Raw genomic sequence first — 22685 nt, 5'->3', positions numbered from 1 at the left:
CACCTTGGAGTTTTCAGATAAGAATTTAGAGCAATTTTGAGTCATTAAAGAGATAATTCTTCCTTGATTTTCATGTACTCTTCATCTAAACCCATGATATTTTATTGTTTAATTATGAGTACTTAGATTTCTCTTAATTAGGTCTTAGAAGATGAAGTTGATTTTACTCTATTAGATCATATGATTGTATGATGTTATTTAAATGTTTTGATTTTATAATTTCTATTCAATTGTTTTTATTCTCAATGCTCCTTGTGTATTAACGAGCACACAAAATGAAATTAGATGAGTATGTAAGGATAATTGACCATAAATCTATCTATCAAAAATAAAAAAATTATTTAACTTAATAATTAACTAGAAATAAATAATTATAAATTATGGTTATAAAATTATCGCGCGTAGTTTTACTTTGAATCAAAGGAGTAAACTAAAATATTAAATTAAGTCAAGAGACTAAAACATAGCATCAAGCCATTTTTTTCTATCAAATTCACTGTACATTTCTTGTTCACCAAGTGAAGAATACTTTGTATCCGTTTATTTTTTATTTATTTTTTTGACAAACTTATTCATCACCCGTTGAGAATTTGAATTTGGAAAATACATATGCTTGAATCAAAATTGGAAGTAACTTTTATATGTATATATAAACCACTCATCAAACTTACTTTTAATCAATTGGATTTTAGAAATGAAAGTAACTTGATACTAACTAAATTTACAAACATAATCTGGTGATATCAAAAGTGAACAATTTTATGCAATAAGCACTGGCAATGATTTCATTGCAGTGTTTCCTTATGTCTTCAAGCAGTAGCAGGTTGTTGAAATTTATGTCATCGCAAGCTGTTGTTTCATGCTTTAGGACACGTTAAACAAACGGAAACCACTTGTCTCTTCCAATGTTCAGGAGACTGGTCGTAAAATCATAAAACAAACGTGCAAAATAATTGAGATCCTTGTTGACCAGTTATTTTAGAAATGCCGATAAATTTTGCGTTAGTATCTCCAGTAAACAGCCAAGCGATAGCTTAATATGCATTAGAAAGCTCAAAGCTGCATATGTTATCACTTATTACACATCTACATCAGGTATGTGCCGGTAATTCTCTTTGTTACATGACTTGACATGCAATCCAATGCTAAAAACTGTTTCTCTCATTACCAAAGGGAGTTACCGATAGCATGTTGCATGTAGTTTCCCAAAGCTCATGTGCTAATTTGGCGTTTCGTGAAAGTTCTGAAGAGTTTATAGTTCTACCTTTCCCCCCAAAAAAGTAAGCTCCTGATGTTCCCTGGAAAATTTTAAGAGTAACATTTTGAACTCAATGGCTCCAGTCAAGACAAATTCATATGAAAAACCAGTCATCGAGGATAAGGCATCAGGAGATATTGCATCAGATGAAACCTTAGACATGACTACAGCTGATGGTATAATAAGTAAATGAGTTGGTAGACAACACCTTTGGTCATTTTGAAACTTCAAAGCATGCATGAAAATATGAAATGGAATTCAACAAAGATCGTTAAAAATGTACTCACAGGTGGTGCAAAAGCAGCATCAATAATCGAATCTTTCCCGCAGTCAGGGGATTGCAATAGGCGTAGGCGTTTCAGTACAAAGTATGCCAACCAAGACAAGCATGCTGGAATTTCTCGCATGATGTTTGTTTTTACAATTCCGGGATCTGTAACACTGATGCATAACAATACAGAAAATGAATGTTATAAGTGGAGTAGAATCCATGGCTATAACCAGAAATAGAATAAAGCTTTATCTACAAAACTTAAAACATTTTGCATCTCTCTTTTTTTCTTGCAACTTTTATTTTCCTGTCTAATTTTTATTTATGTTGATTCTCCTTGCAACACTAGCTCAAAAACCCCACATTCACTCTTATTGGTGCTATTTATGCAACACTGGATCTAAACCCAACCACAAGTGCACAAGTGAGTTTTAATAAGAGTGTAGCTGCTTTCGTTTAAACATTTTTCGGTCAAACTAATTTGATGATTAGGTAGTTGTAGCTTAGTTGGGACTTAGGAGCAGGGGCGGGGCATGCTTCTTGTTGGGAGCCAAAGATTGTGAAATTATCCTTAACAAGAGAGGGGTGCAGAACAGGACTCAGTCTTTAATTGAAAATTCAGAACCGTAAAAGAATTACATGTCTAGCATGAGATTAGCTGACAAAACAGTGTCCAGATTGGCATATACATTTGTCAAAAGCAAGAGCCCATGGGTTGTGTAGAAAAGAGAGTTGTGAAACAAATTTTTGTAGGAAAGTCATGGAAGCACTCAGACAAACATATTCGAGCAACAAAGATAACAGTAATACGTTATTTGGTTAACCTATACAAAAACAGATGTTCTATCTTAACAAATATACACAGCACTTAGAAACAAGAAAGCAAAAGGAAATAAAAGTTGATTTAATAAACATACTTGACAAATATCTGATGAGATTTACCCATTTGGGTAAGCTGTCGGTGGAGCTCGAATGAGAAGAGAAGTAGGCATACTTCAACAAAATTAAATGCTAATTAGGAATTAGGACTATAGATACAATGTAGCCGGTATAAGTTCATCCAGAATATGCAGCTTACGTTTTGAGTACTCATAGACCTGAGCATATGGATATTGCTTTGAACTTAAAACTTTTTTTCCGGATACAGTTCCCTCATCAACCTGCATATTAGTAACTGAAGAAAAGAGCTTGAGAAGGTTCTATAGGAGCGCTATTCTAGAGAAAATCTGATAATTTTTTTATATAAAACAGTAAAATCCACAAAATAGGATCACCAGACAATAAGATAAATAAAAAAGTAAGGACTAAAATGATTATCCTACCAGCTCGGTGAGTAAAGGATGTTACATTCACAATTTTGGAAGACACGGGACTGTTTTCAAGAAGTGGTAATAGAAGCTTGGTCAAAACAAATGCCCCAACATAATTTGTGCCGATCATCCTGAGAGAGAGTGTAAAATGTGTGGATTTCAAAAGTTAGTACGAATTTTAAAACAGATAAATAATCTTGTATCAAAGGCTCTCATAAAAAATGCATCAACTGTGCATACAAACACTGCTATGTGCTATCTGTGTTTCTCAATTTTCAGATTCATAAATTCATGGTGATCATGCAAGGCAACATTGTCTCAATTTGTCGACATTTAACAAAATCCTATTACCCGTATCCCCAAAGCTTAAATAAATAATTAACAGTAGGAAAGTAATATTAAATGAAAGTTAATGTCATATCATAGGAGTCCTATGTGCCTTTTGTTGTGTCATGCTAGGCAAGCATGAGCATGGAAGTTCCAATCATAAAGATAGAATTTGTTAACACTACCACAAGAGATTTAGGAAAAAAGTAATTACTGATCGTAGCCCTCAGCCGTGACTCTAGGAGATGTAGCAAGTATTCCAGCATTGTTTATTAGTATTTGCACCGAGCAGTGCAAATTGGAATCCAAAAGCCACTGCCGCAGAGAATCTTTGAACTTTATAATGGACTCAACCGACGAAAGGTCAGCCTGAAAAGCTTTGAGTTGAGCATCCTCGTTCAAATCTTTGATCTTTCTTATGGTCTATCAAACAATACAAAGAACACCAATAAGATATTTACAAGGCACGGAATCATGTTACCGTGATGCTAACAATTAATATTAGCAAAGTACCTCTGATAACAACTTCTCTGATCTTCCAACTGCATAATCCACAACTGGAATCTTAGGTATACATTTAAGAAATAAAAGTAAAAAAACATTTCCACACTGTAAATAGACCTAAGCTATTTTGGTATTTCTTATTTTTTTTATACGAAGAATCACTGAAACTTACGCACAGAGTACCAGAGTTCGAACTCTAGTGATGACGTTTAGCCTAATATCAGTATTTGTGCTCTTTCTGACATGATGATAAAAAAGAATAAAGAATTACCAATGACAACAATAAATCCTTCCTTGGAAATCTTGCAGGCAGTAGAAAATCCCAAACCAGATGTTGCCTGCAACAAAAAACAAAAATCATATCATATGCTTCTCATAATAATAATGATAATGATAATGAAAACTGCCTGAGAGTGAGATTTACACCGGTGATGACGCAAACGGGAGAATTAGGAAACGTGGAAGACGAACACCTGGGATATACGATTTTGTGAGAAAAGAGCGAATCCTTGAGCAATTGGAAGTGAGAAAATAGAACGGAGAGTGTCCATAGCAACGCCATTCTCCAGAATTGAATCGATAGAACGAAATGGAGACCGCGCCATAAATCCTTTATCAGATTGATCACTCCCATTGCTATTGCTATCATGATTCGTCGTCAATGGAGAGAGAAAGAAAGAAAGCGTTTCTTTTAATTCAGCTTCGTTCACTTCTTCATGGCAGTTAAAGGGGAAGAACAAAATCGCACGGTTTGCTTACAAGTAGTCTACACGGTGGAATTTAATGAATCTAAATTTTTAGTTACTCTTTTAAAGATGATTAAATATAGTGTTAACTCAAAAGTTTGACAAAAGAAGTCATCCACTAACAGTGTAAAATGATTTTACACTGCCAATCAATCACAACCATGCATTCAATTACACCCTATTTTTATTTTAAAAAATTTGTAATGACATGACATTTTGTTGATTTTTTATAGGTTGAATGTGTAAAATAATTTTACAGGAAAAAAATTCAAATAATCATGTTTAAAAAAAAATTTACACCAAAAACCAGGTTTTCAGGAAAATTACCTGTATGACCAGGTTTGGGAGGTGGTCTCCACGTAAGAGCCACCTCCGGTGGCGCCAACACACAAATCCTAACACATATGCGCCACCTGGGGTGGCGCCAACATGCATCTTCAACTAACAAGCCACCTAGGGTGGCGCATACATGCATCTTCCCTTTTTTTTTGTTTTTTTTAATTTTTAATTTTTGATTTTTAAAATTGTTTTTATCTTAACATATTTAAAATATATATATATATATATATATATATATATTAAATTAGCGCAGATAAGATCAGTGAATCAGCTAACAAGAGCGTTCATGGAAAACATTAATTCATTAATTAATTAAAAGGTACATTGAAAATAACCAACAAAAAAAACTAAAACATCTAAGAAATCACTGCGGTTAAAACAATGTCATTGGGTCCATGCATCATTTGAATGCAATCAATGTCGTATTCCACGTTATCCCATAAACTTATCGTTGCTCCAATCACAGCATCGACCCTTGTTTTAAGCCTCTTGATGCTTCTTATCTGTTCGTCGGATTCGTAGTCCCCCTCTAAAAAAGTCATGAGAGTCCTCTTGAGTTGCTCGACGGAAGAGATATTCCAAAACATAACCGGCATGGGAGGTTTGACGGGTGAGAATATGACATGTCCGTTCCTTCTGCGATACTCCAGTTCAGGTTTGATAAGCCATGTTGATCTCCGGGGCGGCGGCTCTGTTGTCCGGTGACATCCATCTGGCCTAATGCGAGACATTGTTGTGTTTGTGTAATTGTTTGGTGTTTGGAGTTTGTGTTTCTGTGTGTAAACTCAACCATAGGAACCCCTAATTTATAATAGTAGTGGGTAGAAAAGGAGTACTGTTGCGTACTGTTTACAAGCACGCCTAACTTGTATGATAAATGAAGGCACACTGATCAATGCATGGCTTGATGGGACTACGACGCCGGCCCCTCCACCTCCACTAGGCAACCCATCCAACAACAATCATGGGGCTTCACCCAACAACACGACGACGTCGGCCCCTCCAACTCCAATAGGCAACCCAGCCCCGACATGGGTCTAGATGACGAATACGACCCAAACGAGCAAATGATCACTCAATCGTCACAATACCAACAACATGGCTACTCCACACCCCAACTATCACAACACCAACAATATGGCTACACCACACCCCAACAAACAATGCCTTTTTTCCAAGGTCAATCAAGCGCTGGGTTTTACCGACCATATGACGCAACTCCACCGCCAAGACCAATCTTTGAGGGCATGGGGACCCGACTATTTGACAGCAGGATACAAGACTGCATGTCCAACAAGCGCATGGAGGGGCTAATCCGAGGCCCACCTACACAGACACAACAAGAACAACCAAGGAATAGGGGGTCGTGGAGAAGTGGGTCGTCGAGAACCTTTCAACCGGATTCGAACAATTCCAGATTGCGGAACTGACGGTCAGAGAGGTCATGGTCCGAGGGGTCATGAATAGCATAATATCCATGTTTTAAAAATATTCTTTTTTTTTTCATATTTGTAATGTTTGTCCCGTACTTCCCGTATTTGTAATGTTTTTTTCTGTATTTCTCGTATTTGTAATGTTTCTTCCCTATTTATATCATTAAACACTACTTGTCTAATTATTTATTTAATAGTTTTTTTTTAATTATGTTAAAATAATTTTAAAAAAATAAAAAACAAAATAAAATAAATATGTTAAAACAAGAAGAAAAAAAACAAAAAAAAAGGATATACAAGCATGCGCCATCCCAGGTGGCTTGAATGATGAAATTGTAAGTTGGCGCCACCCCAGTTGGCGTATATGTTGTGGGGATTTGTTAGTTGGCGCCACCGGAGGTGGCTCCTACGTGGAGACCACCTCCCAAACCTGGTCATACAGGTAATTTTTTCGAAAACATGGTTTTTGGCGTAAATTTTTTTTAAACATGGTTATTTGGATTTCTTTTTTTCACTTTACAGTGTATGAATATTATTCTCCAAAAGTTTTTCTTTTTTACAACATAATTTATAGGGATTAATGGTTATGCACCACGAGTGTAACAAATTTTACACTGTCAGCCCATCACAACCATTCATAATTATCATTTTATATATAATTAAAATAAAAGTAAAAAATAACTTAAAATCTAACGGTTACAGCTCACTGACGGTGCAAAACTACTTTACACCGTCGGTGCATTCCCGCATTAAATTCTAATTTATAAGTGTTAATTCCATAAATAATTACATACAAATAATTAAAAATAATTTTTTTAAAACAAAAATTCATAATTTTAATATTTGACTTTTCTTTTAATTGTTTTTCTATCTATTTTTATTCTTTTTATATATCATACATATATAATTTTACAATAAAAGTTAGTTACCAGAACAAACTTAGATTTAAGTTGTTATATTTATGTTCTATTCAGGAAAAATAGCACTGTGTTGATAAACTAGTTGATAGTTTATATTTATAATTGATGGGCGATGACTCATAGTTGGAGGTTGATGACTTATAATTAATAAGTTAATTGATTTTTTTTTTGATAAAATTAATGGTTCCATAAATTAAAATGATATAAAAGATATTTAATATATAGTTATTTTATTTTAAAATAAAATAAATTATAAAAGATAGTAGTGAGTTTTAATTAAAATTATAAGGGTAAAAATGGAAGAAAAAAATTATAAACTATAAGGTAAAACGCTAATTGAAATAGTATTTAAAAAATAAGTTATAAATTAGTAAAATAAATTATAAACTCATGATGAAAAGACCATATCAAACATGTATTTTATTATCATAAAAATATAAGCTAAAAAAATGTCTCGCCAAATATGAGTATTGAGTAAACAAATAGTTTAAGAAAAAGGAACATATGTAACTAATATTTTTCAATAATCCTATTTTTTTTTTAGATTTTTAGATATAGTTAGTTGTTCTTATGAATTAAAGGTAATGAAATGACCGCACTAATAGTATAAAATAGTTTTACTTCATCGTCAAAAAGAATTTTATTATTCAGTCATGTCATATCAATATTTTAAAAATAAAAATATGATTTAGCTAGATACACATTTCTCATTGACTGACTCTCAATCAATGCATATTTCATTTTCTCTTATTTTACAAGTAACATATTATATTTTATCATCTTTTCATAGTTTGGTAAAATTGTATTATTTCATTCACTTCTTTATTTTTTAAGTATAAGTTTTTTTTTATGTCAGTCAGATCCAAATCTCAATGTCTAGAGTTTAGAGTTTTCAAGTATTTTTTTCCGATGTTGCGGGTGATATCTTTGAAACCGCGTCAGATATCAGTCGAATTGAATTTGATTAAAATATTAAAATAAGAATCATTAAGAAATATATCTCCCGGGCCCAGACATGCGGAGCAACATGGTCTACAGAATATATTAGTAATGACGTGTCAGTGGGCCCTCTTAAAAAAGGGTCTGCAAATGGAGGGAGATCATCACGTGCAGCTGGAGCCTCCTCCTTTTAGTGTACACGGACCTGAGATGACTACCTATATGATAGTCGTCTCCTAGAACCCGAAACTTACCTGTCGTGAGGCCTAAGGACGGCTACCCTCATACCTCTGGTATGCTGATGTTGTTGAGCCCTCCGGCAACGAGCGGACGCGGTTTGGGTTTCACAACGGAGTCTCATCCTATTATTGTTGCAACCATTATTCTTGAAAAAAACATTAAAAAAAAGACATTAATTAGGGCATCAGGAGGGAAAGAATCAGAGATGCATCTCCAAACACCAAAAAGGTCCCATTTCGGATATGCATCTTCGAAAAAAACTTTGTTTTTTTATTTCAATGGCAGAAACATCTCCTACACCTACTCTAACCATCCAAATTCTCCTACATATTACCTATTTTGAATGCTAAAACTACCTAATGCATTAAAAGTGGCTTATTTTATCTAATACATAAATCAAAACTCAAAATAAGCTAAATGAGAAACTTACTCAAAAAAATTTGATGAGGATGCAAAATGCTGAATGTAGTAGGTAAAGTGAGTTGAGATTGTTAAGATAAAAGTAGACGTTCTTATGTTGCTTGAAAAGTTGACTTGAACAATGTTGCTCACGAGTTCCAATAAGAAAGAAAAACTTTTTGAAAATGAAGAAGGAAAAGAGGAAGAGTCTGACGCGATGTTTAAATACCTTTATCTAGTATTGAGATGCATCTCCGAATGAATTTTTTGAATTAAAAAAACGCTAACTCGAAGATGTATCTGCAAACATACCCTAAAACACATTCGTAGATACATCTCCGAATTTAATTTAGGTAAAATAAAAAAAATGGTGAGTTCTGAAATATATCTCACAAAATTAGCAGCATTTTTGACATTTTGGCAGGGACCTAAAGAATGTTACGGGATGAAAATAAAAATTCCCATATCAAATTATGCAATTTCTCTTCCCACTCTTGTTAGATGGGGCACACCTTTGAAATTTCAAAAATGCCCCTGAGTAAATTTGGATATGCATCTCTGAACGGACCAAAAACTATTTTTTGACAAATATTAGTTTGGAGATGCATCTACAAATTAACCCATAAGGTAAATTCAAAGATGCATAACCGAAGTCACCTTTTGTTCTTAAGAAAATTGGTTCAGAGATGCATCTCCGAATTTTTCTCTGTGTGACATTTAGACAAAATCAATTTTCTAAGATTATGGTGTTTTAATTCGCAACTAATTTTAATTTGATTAAAATTATCGTTATTAGTTTCAATGATTAATAAAAACGACTATTATAGAAGCATGTAAAGTTGTAATAAAATGAAATATTATAGAAATGTGAAGATTATGAAGACCGAATATATTTATACAATAATTGTTCTCAAAGTCGATTAAAAATAAACAAAATACAAATCAAATACATACACTGTTGTGCATGCCTAACCCTAACACCCCGATTCCTCCTCTGCCTATGGTAAGCTATCGCACTCCGTGCCTCGGAAAGAACTGACTCTGCTAGGCCGACCGCTTCATCTCCACCTCTCGCAAATACTTTGGACTCGATGTCCTAACGTATAAGTCGCATAACGGTCTAACAATGCAGTAACACATCAACGACATGGTCGTCCAATGCTTGCTGATCCTCCAAGAGCTCCTAACAGGCAGACCTGGGTGCCCCATGAGCGCCTTGTGTCATGTAAAGGTCTAATACTTTATAGAACAATGTCGCGTACCCCTCAACATATCTCCACTGAGAGGTGGCCTAATGAGTCTAATACTCCACCGATACTAGATGATTCTCCCAGTCCGGCAGAATATCATTCAGGTCTCTACAAACAGTACAAATAGAAGCAGCCTACAAGGGTGACCTGAGAATGATATACACGTATCCAAACTTCCTCATGCACGGCTTGGGAAAATAATTGCACAAGATGTTAGTCTCACATGTCAACCATCCATACTATAATGAAATAATGTCAAATGGAACTCTCTCCCTGTTAGTACCATATGACCTCCATTTATGTTGTTGTGCTGAGTGTGGTCAATGTACACACGACACGGCAAGATATCATCATTCCCTTTGCTAGGGATAAAGCGGCAAGCATATGACTAATCATAAATGTAGGACTCGGAACGTGCAAACCCATGGATGCGGTGATAATGAGCAAGGATCCATCCTTGAAAACCAATAAGAAAAAAAGTAATAGTAACAAGTGTAAAAAGAAAAAAAAACTAGTTTGTAACTTAGTAGCGGGATTTGGAAATTACCATAAGTAGGTGCATGAACTCGTCATCTACCTTGCCGTCCATTTGCAAGCTTCGTTCAGGTTGTGGTACAGGTAAACCAAACACGGTGCCCCATAATTCCATTCGTGAATAGACTCCAAGTCGATGAAATATTTGAGGTAGGCCATATCCACGTAGGTTGCACTTTTGTCCACAAACATGGACGTGCCAACCAAGGGGGGCATCCGCAGCAACTGGAACCAGTGGTGCAACAGACTCATCCTCATCATGGGTCGCACCGCTCTGTGATCCCGACCCCCATGTAAGTCGACTCCTAGAGGTCGATGCCTCCTAATCGAGGAAGATAAGGGGACGACTGTAGCGTGTCATTTTTGACTAGTCATCTCGCGACGATCTGAGGCAATTAGGGTGGGTCTCCCGATCCTCATCCTTCCTTGATTTGTTCAGTTTTCATCCATATTCTGAAAAAACATAGAAAATTATGATACAAAAAAGAGTTCGGATATGCATCTCTAAACACTTGAAACAATCAAGTTCAGAGATGCATCTTAGAAAAAAGCTTTGTTTTGCTTCAATGGTAGAAGCTTCGTTCTACAACTGCCATAACATGCAAAAACATTTAAACTCATCCAAATCATATAAATAGAGTCTTCAAACTTGTACAGTAACGTATTTGAGCAATCTAATGCATTAAAACTAACCTATTTGAGCTTATACATTAGTTAAAAATCAAAAGAAGCTAAATGAGAAACTTACTCTTAAATGTGTTGGTAAGGGTCTAGAGTGCTTTAATGTTAAATGCAGTAGGTAGAAGAAGTAAAAAATAGTAAGAAACACGTGAATGTAGCTTCAAAACTTTATCTTGAGTGTATACTGAAAATGAGTTGAGAGGTAAAGAGAAAATTTTGTTTTTCTGAAAAATGAAGGAGACGAGGAAAGGTCTAACATGACCTTTAAATATGTTCATCTAGTTCGGAGATGCATCTTCAAACTAGTTTTTTCTATTTAAAAAAAATATATATTCGGTGACGCATCTCCAAACATACCCTTAAAATGACTTCGGTTGTACATCTTTGAATTTTATAAAAAAATTATAAAGGTGGAATGAGAAATTGCCTCAAATTAAAGCGTGGGGTGGCTGGAAAAATGAAAAATTTACTTCCTACCCCTATAATTGTCTTTCTACCCCTACAATCAAATTTTTTGGACGAAATTACCCTCGTATAAATAGGTAAATTTTTTTCATTTTCAACTTTTTACTGATTTTGATCAAACACTCTCCCTTCTCTCCACGAAATACGCTCCGGAACCCTTCTGAAGACTCTTCCGGTTCACAAAATCACCAAACCGGAACACATTTGGTAAGTGATCCGGTTTGCAAAATTTCAAAAAATCAGAAAAAAAATACACACTGGAACACATTTCCAAACTGTTCCGGTTTGTAAAATGCTCACCGGAACACTTTCACCAACTGTTCCGGTTTGGCCAAAATGCTCACCGGAACAGTTTTGAAATGTGTTCCGGTGAGCATTTTACAAACCGGAACAGTTTGGAAATGTGTTCCGGTGTGTATTTTTTTTTCTGATTTTTTGAAATTTTGCAAACCGGATCACTTACCAAATGTGTTACGGGAAAGAAAAAAATTGAACCGGAACTGTTTTCAAAAGTCTTCCGGTTTGTAATTTTGTGAACCGGAACTCTTACCTCAAGTGTTCCGTTTTAGATGCGCGTAGGGCTGCAAATTTCAAATTTTTTTGACTTTTTGAAAAATAGTAAAAAGTAAAATGGTAAAATGGTTATTAGTGTTTGAGGGTAAAATTGTCATTTTTAAAAAATTGTAGGGGTGGGAAGGCAAGTGTAGGGGTAGGAAAGTAAAATTTTCTGAAAAAATTCGAGGGTCTGAGGCCCAACTTCAAGTAAATCCAATTGAAAAGAGATTACTATTAGCACCCTTTATTTAAATATAAATACTAATAATTGAAGGGGAGTGGGACCCGCGCCAGAGTGGACTTTCTTCTCTTTCTCTCTGTCTATGACTGTCTCAAGCAGTATTCAACCGCAACGAAACGCAAACTCTCTCTTTCTCCGTCGCTATCTGTAAATAACCCCTCTCTCTCTCTCTGCCCCCAACATTTCCGGATTATTTCCTCGAACCTTCTCTTCTCCTTCAACCCTCTTCTTTCTAACTCCTCCACTCTTTTCAGTTTTCATCAACAATTACATCTATACGCTTTTTGCTTCTATACTTCAGTTATTACTCACGGTATCTTTCTCCTTTTCCCTTTTTCTCCCTCTTTTTTCTCGTTGTTGTTAATACTATTCCATTTTCTGTTTTACTACTATTTTATCATACTATTCTCATAATTTGGAATTTCATTCGTGATTATCAATAATCCACTGTTTATTTTCCCTAATTATCCATAAAAACACTATTGATTTGTACTCGTTTTGGATTGGTGAATTTGTGCTGATTATTCTTACGTGTGTACACGGAAGAGGCTTATTATGCAGCTATTTAATTTTAACCTATTGTAATTAATTATTATTATTATTAGTTGACTAATTCTGAAAATCTCTATTGTTTTGTTGTAGGTTATGACTAATTCAATTAAGGTTTAAAATTTATTACAACACACGGGTTCACTGTGTTCTTTCTAGCTTTTGAACTGTGTCACAATCATGACTTTTCAGCAAGATAAGTTTGTTAGGTTAGTATGATGCTACCTACCTTTACTTACTCTTTATAGATAGTAGTATTTAATTTTGTGCTTGCCATTGACTCGGTCAAAGTCAGTTTATCATCGGAAATTTTATTGCCTAGTCGGCGTTTTTGTGTCTGGATGTTTCTTGGTTGATCATGGACTGAGATAATGTTTATGTTTGTTGTTTATTATATGATGTTCAGATTTCAGGACTGGAATTCGGATGTGAACTCTCCTAGAATTCACGTGACGCGTTCAGGGAGAATTAGGACTACACTGAAATCGGTTTCTATGAAGTTTCAAAGGGGGTTTGAATCTAGTTCTGAGAGGATAAAGGGATTTGCGAAGCCGTTCAAATCATTTTCCCACCACAGTTTGCTTACTAGATCTTTTAGTTCTAGAAAGAAAATCCTTGACCCACAGGGTCCGTTTCTTCAAAAATGGAACAAAATATTTGTGTTATCTTGTCTTATTGCTGTATCAATTGATCCCTTGTTCTTCTATATCCCTGTGATTGATGATGACAAGAAATGTCTTTCACGAGATAGAAAAATGGAAACTACGGCAACTGTTTTAAGGTCTTTCTCTGATATTTTTTATATTACCCATATAATTTTCCAATTTCGAACGGGATTCATTGCTCCTTCTTCTCGAGTATTTGGAAGAGGTGTTTTGGTTGAGGATTCATGGGCAATAGCAAAGAGATATATGTCATCGTACTTCTTAATTGACATTCTTGCCGTTCTTCCCCTCCCACAGGTAGTAGAAACTCTTCTGTGTTAATTTCTTCAGTTATTATTCTGAAGTCCAATATCATAACATGTAGGCAAACTCATCATGTAATGTAAATATGTAATTAGGGAATAAATTCAACCCTCCATGTTTAATTTTGCAAGTGTTTTATGTGCTTAGATTGAGAAGTTTACATGATTGGATTCATTTAGTGAACTTATTTTGTCTCAAAATTTGCTCTTACATTGTTAGGCGGTGATTCTATTTATCATTCCAAAGATGAGAGGCTCGAAATCATTGAACACCAAAAATTTGCTGAAATTTATTGTCTTCTTTCAATATGTGCCACGGTTTGTACGGATAGCTCCACTATATAAAGAAGTTACAAGGACCTCTGGCATTCTCACAGAAACAGCATGGGCTGGAGCTGCATTCAACCTCTTTCTTTACATGCTCGCAAGTCATGTATGTTCTTGCTATTTTTGTTTTTCTTATGCACATTTATTAAAAAGTATCTTTAGCTATATTTAGTAACTTGCATGAGTTTTTTATTTCCATTTGATTCATGAGTTCATCGGTATTTTCCTGACATTATTTTAAAAACCATACAGTTTTAAATTTTAAGGTCTCTGATGTATTGTGGTTTTATTTTATCTGCTACACTAAATATCTTTTTTCATGATCACTAGATTAAACAATTAAATTTTGTTAGCCACAGATGATTGCCCTTGTCGTGGTTATATGAACACACCTGGGTTATGATCCCAACTGTGCCATTTATGTAACTGAGATGCACATTACTTGATACATATATTGGAATATTGGTTTAAATTCTCGTGTCCACATCACTTTATGTTTGTTCCCGACGTAGCATATTTAAATCCTACATAATTGTTGTCTTATTTTTTTATTTTTTTATAAAGGTGCTCTTATTAATTAAAATTCAAAAAGAAAAATGATATGGTCTGCCTTCTCAAAAAAATAATAATGAAATTCAAAATTATATCATCTACCTATCTTTCTAATTTGCTGATTTACTTGTTCATAGGTTCTTGGTGCCTTTTGGTACTTGTTTTCTATTGAAAGAGAAGCCACATGCTGGCAAAGTGCATGTCGAAAAAATAGCACCTGCATAAAGACTCAAATGTATTGTGATGATCATCATGGTTTGAGCACAATTACAACATTCCTAAATGAATCATGCCCTATACAGAATCCAAATACAACACTCTTTAATTTTGGAATTTTCCTTGATGCCCTTCAATCTGGAGTTGTGGGGTCAACCGACTTTCCACAGAAATTTTTTTATTGTTTTTGGTGGGGTCTAAAGAATTTGAGGTTTGCTTCATAGAATCTTTTTTAATATATGCTATTTGTTTTTTAGATTATAAAGAATCATATGCAGCAACATGTTTATGATTTTTTGTGGCCACTTCACTAAGTAACTTTATCATGGTTTTGGCTTAAGTTTCGGATGCTGTTAATGCCTCAATGAAATTCGGAAATTGGGGTTCTGCTAGTCAAGTGCAGTCTTGTCAAATATAGGCCATGGTGGATATCGGTGGCGATTTTTTGGTTTTGCCGTTGTCTGCCGTCTGTCATCGATAACACAGGTCAAGCTATATTGTTCATCCCAGATAGCGTCACGTAGCACCGACCGCCTAGAATGCTTTAGCATTATAGAGGATAGCAACTATTGCAAAGACTAAAATCAATATGCAAAGTAAACATAAATACTCAAAAATAGAAAAATACACAATTAAATAGACTCTCATACTTGATAATTAAAGAACAAATAATTCAAGAACCTAAAGTAGAGAGCAATAAACCTTGTACAGAGAATAAAAAATATAATAGAACTGAACCAAAATTAGGAAGAACATAACAATTGCTTGTGAACAAGAACATAATAGAATGAAGAACAAAATATTACTCTTAAAAGGATTTGAACTGATATTTATACCCTTAAAAAAGGCAGGGTTCTTAAAAAAGGCTTTGAGGAATTTCATTCCAAAACCCTAATAGCATATGCAATAGGGGTTTAGTCCCACGTCATAATTCCTCACCTTACAGTTCCATTTTGTGTGGCTGAGATTGATCACAATTCAAAATTCTAAAAGTTATCAAGTCTTGTCACACTTCAGGTCCATAGCTTGGGCATGAGGAGTGTGCTGGAAAATTGTGTTAATTTTTGATCTGCCCTAGCCGCCTTAATTGTAGGAATTTTTATTTACAACTTCCAACACCTTCATTGTGTGGAGGGACGGGGTTTGTAGTCTAACATCAGGTAGATATGGTTTAAATAGTGCATGTTAGGGTGTGTCTTTAATCCGAGTTGGCTGTAGATATGGCTGCTTAAGTACTAGTTATGAGGCTTGACCACTTGATCAGCATTCACCTTAGAAACTAGTTTCGTGGGGCTGAATTAGGCCTCAAATCCAAATTCTAAGAATTCTGACGGGATTATATGACTTCACCCTTTTTAAACATTGAAACGAAAGTAAGGAAAACATGAGTAAATTACATTATGGGAAATCGAGAATACTTGGGGACTAAAAAAACTTGCATCAAATATTGGAACTTTACATCTCAAGGCCACTTTTTCTGGGATTTTTTTTGCATGTCATGAAACAAACCCACCCATAGAATTTTAAATGTTGATTTCAAATATCTTTACCAAGTCAGTATCTAACATTCTTTAAATATTTTTCCACCCTCTTTTGGGGATCCCTTTTACTGCAGTTCTCTTGGTCAGAATCTGGCAACAAGTACTTTTGTTTGGGAAATCTGCTTTGCAATTTTCATTTCCATTGCTGGTTTGGTATTATTTGCATTCCTCATTGGAAATATGCAGGTTGGTTATAAATATCGCTATGTATACTTTTGATTAATTAGACAATAATACTGTACTATTTGTTGAATATGGAAAAAATTGGTTGCCGATAATGTGATCCAATCTTTTTTGTTAACGATTATTGGTTAAATGTCTTTCTGGTGGCTATGAATTGTTTTGTTGTTGCAAAAGTACTATACATTTGTTTATTGCTATCTGATTAGGTTTTCCCTTTGGGAGAGTTTCTCACATAAATGGACATCATATTTTTGGTACTAGAGCACTTACTACAGTTATAATGGGAATCAGTGTTGTTATATTTTGATGTACTTATTGGGCAGTGCCCGACCCAAGGGTGAGTGAGACCTAAAACAAACCTTAAGAGAAGTTGGGCCTTTTTGCCATCACGTGTGGTCTTTTTTCTTCCTAAATATCATTATGTACTTTTAGGTTTGACCATTTCGTTAGAATATGTGGTCTGTTTGTTTTATAAAAATTAATTGCACAAATTATTTTGCTACTGTGCCTAAAGGGCTTTAATTGCCTCACCATTAGATTGGCCCTCTTATTGGAGAGTGGATGAACATCTCTTATGGAACTATTTTCTGGTGGTCCTGGAAAAGTAGTGGCCATTGTAGTAATTATTACATGTGGTCATAATAGAGTCTTATCTTTCGTGTCTTCTAAGGAAAATGCATGCATTTGGTTTTTTCTAGTGATGTTGGCTGCCTTACCTCTGCCAGTGTTGTATGGAATGGAATAGGGTAAACACCTAAATCCGTGTTTAAGTTATGGTAACTATCTATATATTGGCATGTTGCATACATGCAAACATATGTTTCTAATGCTCTTCCACTTCATACACATTCTACCATCTTTAAATACAATCTTGTTTCTCCTTTCTTTATTTGGACATTATTGCTTCAAAATAGTTTGACACCTGGACCATTCTGTTATGAGGTTATTTTCTTCAACGATTTGATTCATTATACTTTAATTTTCTTCCGAAACAGACATATTTGCAGTCAACAACTACGAGATTGGAGGAGATGAGAGTGAAAAGAAGAGACGCGGAACAGTGGATGTCTCATCGACTACTTCCTGACAGCTTGAGAGAAAGAATCAGACGACACGAGCAATACAAATGGCAAGAAACCAGAGGAGTTGATGAAGACAACTTGATTCGTAATCTTCCCAAGGATTTGAGAAGAGACATCAAGCGACATCTTTGCTTGGCTTTACTGATGAGGGTAAGTTTCTCCATGATTTCTTTTTAATTGTGTGTTAACACAGGAGTGTTTTTTTACTTTTCAACGATCTTTGTTTTATTTTTTGGTTTTTTCATTCTTTATCTTCCCATGATATTTAAATGGTTGTTACTTTCTTTGTCGAACAACTTTGTCCATCATGCCTAGCACTGTACTGTTTTAGTGTATCTATATTTTGTTTTTAAGGGGAGCATTTTCTTAGAATTTTGAGTTAGATATAACTCAACTTTACAAAACTGACTTGTATGATGTGGATTGCCCCCACTTATAGCATATATTTTCAGACCATATCTCATATGATATAGGACTCTTAACACACCTTCTCACACCAACACTATTAAGTTTGGTGTGTGCGTATAAATAGTTGTGGTCCGAAACAAAAGGCAGAAACCTGATAGCAGGTGGCCCTGTGGATTTTGAGTAGGCTCTAATATCATCTTAGAATTTTGAGTTTGGCATTACTCATCCTTACAAAATTGACTTGTAAGGTAAAAGATTGACCTATTTATAAACATAAAATATATTTTCAGACCATATCTCAAGGATTCTTAACACGTTTAATAGAATATCTATTAGTTAGTATGATATCGTAAATTGTATAGTATGCTCAAAAATACTACGAACACACAAAATTAGTAACAGATATCGGTTTTAACTTTTACGAAATTCATAAATTTCTGAATTTCTGCTTATATGACACAGAATAAATAAGTGAATAACATACTGGTGTCATTTGTTTGAACACGTTCTGTATATATGTTTTAAATCTTTTGAATTACTGCGGACACCCCAAATACGACACTGATACTGACACGGCAATACCGGTAATAATTTAAAAAAATTAATAAATTAAAGGAAATCACAAGTGTTGGTGTAGGTGTCCGACACAGACACATCATTCTTCAGAGATGTCGGTGCTTCATAGCTGCAAATCATTTTTTTCACTTGTAGTTGTAGTCATAAAGTTACTGTCTTCTGTTTTAATTTCACTTGTAGTTCAGTAGTTGTAGTCATAAAGTTACTATCTTCTGTTGTAATTGAGTTGCTTTGAGAGATGATAACCATAGTCACATTGAAAGTTATTCTAAAATTAATTGGGGTATTCAAAATATCAAAAAGAGCAGTCTGGTTAATTTTAAGACAACCCTTGCAAAATAAATCAATCACTATCGCTATCGGAAGCACTTGAATATAAATATTTCTTATTATGAACAACTTTATATACATGCGATATATAATCTAAATAGGAATATAATCCTATTATAATTCTAAAAGATACTAACAAATCTTTTTATAATAAATATTAATATTATAATTCTGCTTTTCTCTTTTACGAAATCAAATTTCACCCACAAAAATGCAATAATCAGATGCAGACCTTTTATTTTATCAATCACATCTTCTGCTCAATTGGCATCCAAATATCCAACGATATTAGTATGACCTCCATCATGATACCAACTTGAAATATGAATATTTTTATTACATTGAAAAGGTTGAATCGACTATTTATATGCATGGCAGGTATTATCTAAATACAAATGCAATTCTATCATAATTTCTAAAGATATTAATAACTTATTTTAATCTTTCTTGAATATATTTTAGGTGCCAATATTTGAGAAAATGGACGAGCAGCTTTTGGATGCAGTATGTGACTGCCTCAAACCAGTACTTTATACAAAAGAAAGCTGCATTGTCCGCGAAGGAGATCCTGTTGATGAAATGCTTTTCATAATGCGTGGCAAACTATTGACTGTGACAACAAACGGTGGAAGAACAGGTTTCTTTAACTCTGAATACCTCGGAGCTGGTGACTTCTGTGGAGAGGAGCTTCTCACCTGGGCATTAGACCCTCGTTCCTCAGGAAATCTTCCCATCTCAACTAGGACTGTCCGAACACTTTCAGAAGTTGAAGCATTCGCTCTAAAAGCTGAGGATTTGAAGTTTGTTGCATCACAATTTAGGCGCCTTCACAGTAAGCAGCTTCGTCACACTTTTAGGTTTTACTCCCAACAATGGCGGACATGGGCTGCATGTTTCATACAAGCAGCTTGGAGGCGCTATTGTAAAAAGAAGCTTGAAGAATCTCTTAGAGAGGAGGAAAATAGATTGCAAGATGCATTGGCCAAGGAAGGTGGTAGTTCACCTAGCTTAGGTGCTACGATATATGCTTCAAGATTTGCTGCTAATGTGCTTCGAGCTATTCGAAGAAATGGCACAAGGAAGACGAGGGTGCCAGAGAGGCTACCTCCAATGATGCTCCAGAAGCCTGCTGAACCTGATTTTACTGCTGAAGAGCAATAGTGTAATTAATGGAGATGGATACCTTGTGATGTAGAAGAAAAGAAAAGAAAATATGTCACATAACTTGAAAAATTAAATTGAAATGAACTTTTGATAGGAAAATCAAGTTTCAAAAAAAAAAAAGAAAAGAAAAGAAAGTAAGATAGGAAGAGACCAAGATGTCATTTCATTTATTTTTTAAGTTAGTTTAAAATATAGAATGTGCATAAAAATATTGATTATGAATTGTATATATACGTATGTGATTGTTGCTTAAATGATTTTCATTCAAAAATGGAACTGTAAAATGAATATATTTCTTTACGTATTTTTTTCTTGCTTGGATGGTGATGAAAATTGTAGAGCAGACGAGTGTTATCAACATGCTTCCTAATTTTTTCACTCACCTCTCAATAGAAGTGTCCATTATATTATAGTTTTGGTGTATAAATGTGCAAATATATTATTCATTTACATCAATACTATATTAATGGATATTTATTTCTTTTGAGAGACAGAGTGGATTCCTACTCAAATTAAATGGTTACTATGAATCATGTCGATCCCACCTAAATTTAGAATATAGCATTTATCTGAATTTCAATTAATTGGATATTACATGTTAAGAAAGTATGTTAATTACTCCCATAATTCTATAATTTTGGGATAGCAAACTAGGAGTAGAGCAAATTAAGGATAATGATACCATACAAGAAAGAGTGAGAAAGTTGTTTCAGTGTATAAATAAGAGATTATTTAAATCGCGTATGTTGTGTTTTATATAGTGTGAACAGTTGAAACTGTCTTTGTGAGATACAATGCCTCACGTCGATTGTCATTCGACGGAGGTAAATATATTGGAGGTCGGAATCACGTGTCCTCGGTTATGGTGAAGTCTCGCTTGTTTTGTGCGTTTTTCTATGTGATGCTTGTTATTGGGCATTTCATCGTTGGCCTTGCAAGCAGCCCCTAATAATTTCCCATGTTCCTATTCATAGGACAAGGGTTTGTCATGCATGTCTTTAGTCTGACTTCTAGTAGAAGAAAATGAAAGAGCCTTGATGGGACATCAATAACATTGAGAACAAACACATTAAATATCTCCCTCGTGACTAGTAAATGTTTCACATGGAAGTCTCGACGCGTGGCCCTATGTGTCGTAGCAATAATGTCTTTTTGTACTAGAGTATGCGAGTATTCTTAATAGTTTGAGGAAAGATCTTGATTGTTGGTGGTGCGGTTCGCGCTTCCCACATCTATCATTGTCTAGTACATTTGTCTTAGTTGATATGAAGAGTCCTGGGGTTATTTTCTTTTATTTCATCACTTGCGAATCTTGAGAGCTCTTCTTATGGATTTTTCAACTTCTTTAATCTTCGTCAACACCCTCAAATCAACCATCATTTTTATGCATTTGTGCCACCTCTTCTAGCAGAGCACACAACGTGAGTCATCAAGTTCATCTTTTTCAAGGTAACGCTTCAAAATCTTTATTTCCTTCTATATTTGTTTGCTTTATTAAGGTTATGAGAAAATGGTTATGGAAAGTTTGAAGGAGGAAATCACCACCAATGGTGGAACGATAGGTGGTGATATATATTCTAAAAAGATGCTAGGATTTTAGTCCTTCCTGACTTACACTTAGTAAAATCCTTTGCCATAGATAACCTTTAGTAGGGATGCAAAGCTTAAACTTATACTCACCATGTACTTCCACTTATGTCGTTTATTTTTATATGTTGAAAGCCTTTTTAAAATGGAAAACTCCCGCCCAAGATCCCAAAATGCAGCAGGAGACAACTCAAACGTATGGGTAGATCAAGAGACATTGGATACCATTTAGATCTTCAACGACAAGGAAGATTTAGATATGCTATTTAACTGAGCAATGTGTTTAATATGTAGTTTAGATGATCCATGCATTTTGAGAATGTTGAATTTCCATGTGTTTATGTCATTTTCGTGTTTAATTTCGCATGTCCAAAATTTGTTTTTTAGAAACTCGAAAATGCATTTTTGTATTTGGTCTATCTGCAATATTTGCCTTAATTTTCTGTGTTTCATCTAGAATTGATTTTCTTTCTTTCTATAATGTAATACTTGTGAGGTTTAATTATGGGGATTATGATAATCAAGAAAGGTTAAGGCTCAACAAAATGTCACAATATGCATCGGTTCGTAGAAAAAGAGTTTGACTTCTGCAACAACCAGTCGATTCTATTTCGTTTGATGCAGATGCATCAATTTCTAGGGTTCGTGCATTTTCAGCTTCATATTCCCGTAGGAAGCAGGTGTCTCCTCCCGATGCCCTAAAAGCCCCATCAGTCTAGGTTGAGGCACCTCAAATTGACATCATTCCTGAGGGGTTTGGAGGAGGCTCGTCTGACTTATCGTTGATGCCT

At 34.7% G+C, this 22685-nt stretch overlaps 2 protein-coding genes across 2 annotated transcripts; one reads left to right on the top strand and one right to left on the bottom strand.

Annotated features, from left to right (window-relative positions):
- Positions 1–681: 681 nt before the first annotated feature.
- Positions 682–4435, bottom strand: LOC131655643 (uncharacterized). The gene is made up of 9 exons (XM_058925480.1): positions 4095–4435; positions 3942–4008; positions 3680–3708; positions 3381–3589; positions 2852–2970; positions 2608–2703; positions 2447–2522; positions 1546–1699; positions 682–1298 (listed from the first exon to the last, which is right to left on the bottom strand). Exons 1-9 carry the CDS (start codon positions 4317–4319, stop codon positions 1146–1148), a joined length of 1128 nt encoding a protein of 375 aa, XP_058781463.1. The 5' UTR covers positions 4320–4435; the 3' UTR covers positions 682–1145.
- Positions 4436–12479: 8044 nt separating this feature from the next.
- On the top strand, positions 12480–20629 carry LOC131661317 (cyclic nucleotide-gated ion channel 1-like). The gene is made up of 8 exons (XM_058930817.1): positions 12480–12725; positions 13055–13170; positions 13368–13923; positions 14149–14361; positions 14945–15234; positions 16639–16750; positions 17743–17979; positions 19606–20629. Exons 2-8 carry the CDS (start codon positions 13142–13144, stop codon positions 20302–20304), a joined length of 2136 nt encoding a protein of 711 aa, XP_058786800.1. The 5' UTR covers positions 12480–12725; positions 13055–13141; the 3' UTR covers positions 20305–20629.
- The last annotated feature ends 2056 nt before the right edge of the window (positions 20630–22685 follow it).

Source organism: Vicia villosa, linkage group LG3 (assembly GCF_029867415.1).
Source record: "Vicia villosa cultivar HV-30 ecotype Madison, WI linkage group LG3, Vvil1.0, whole genome shotgun sequence".
Taxonomy (NCBI): Eukaryota; Viridiplantae; Streptophyta; class Magnoliopsida; order Fabales; family Fabaceae; genus Vicia; species Vicia villosa.
Note: the sequence above shows the minus strand (reverse complement) of the source record. Positions and strands in the feature narration are given on the sequence as shown.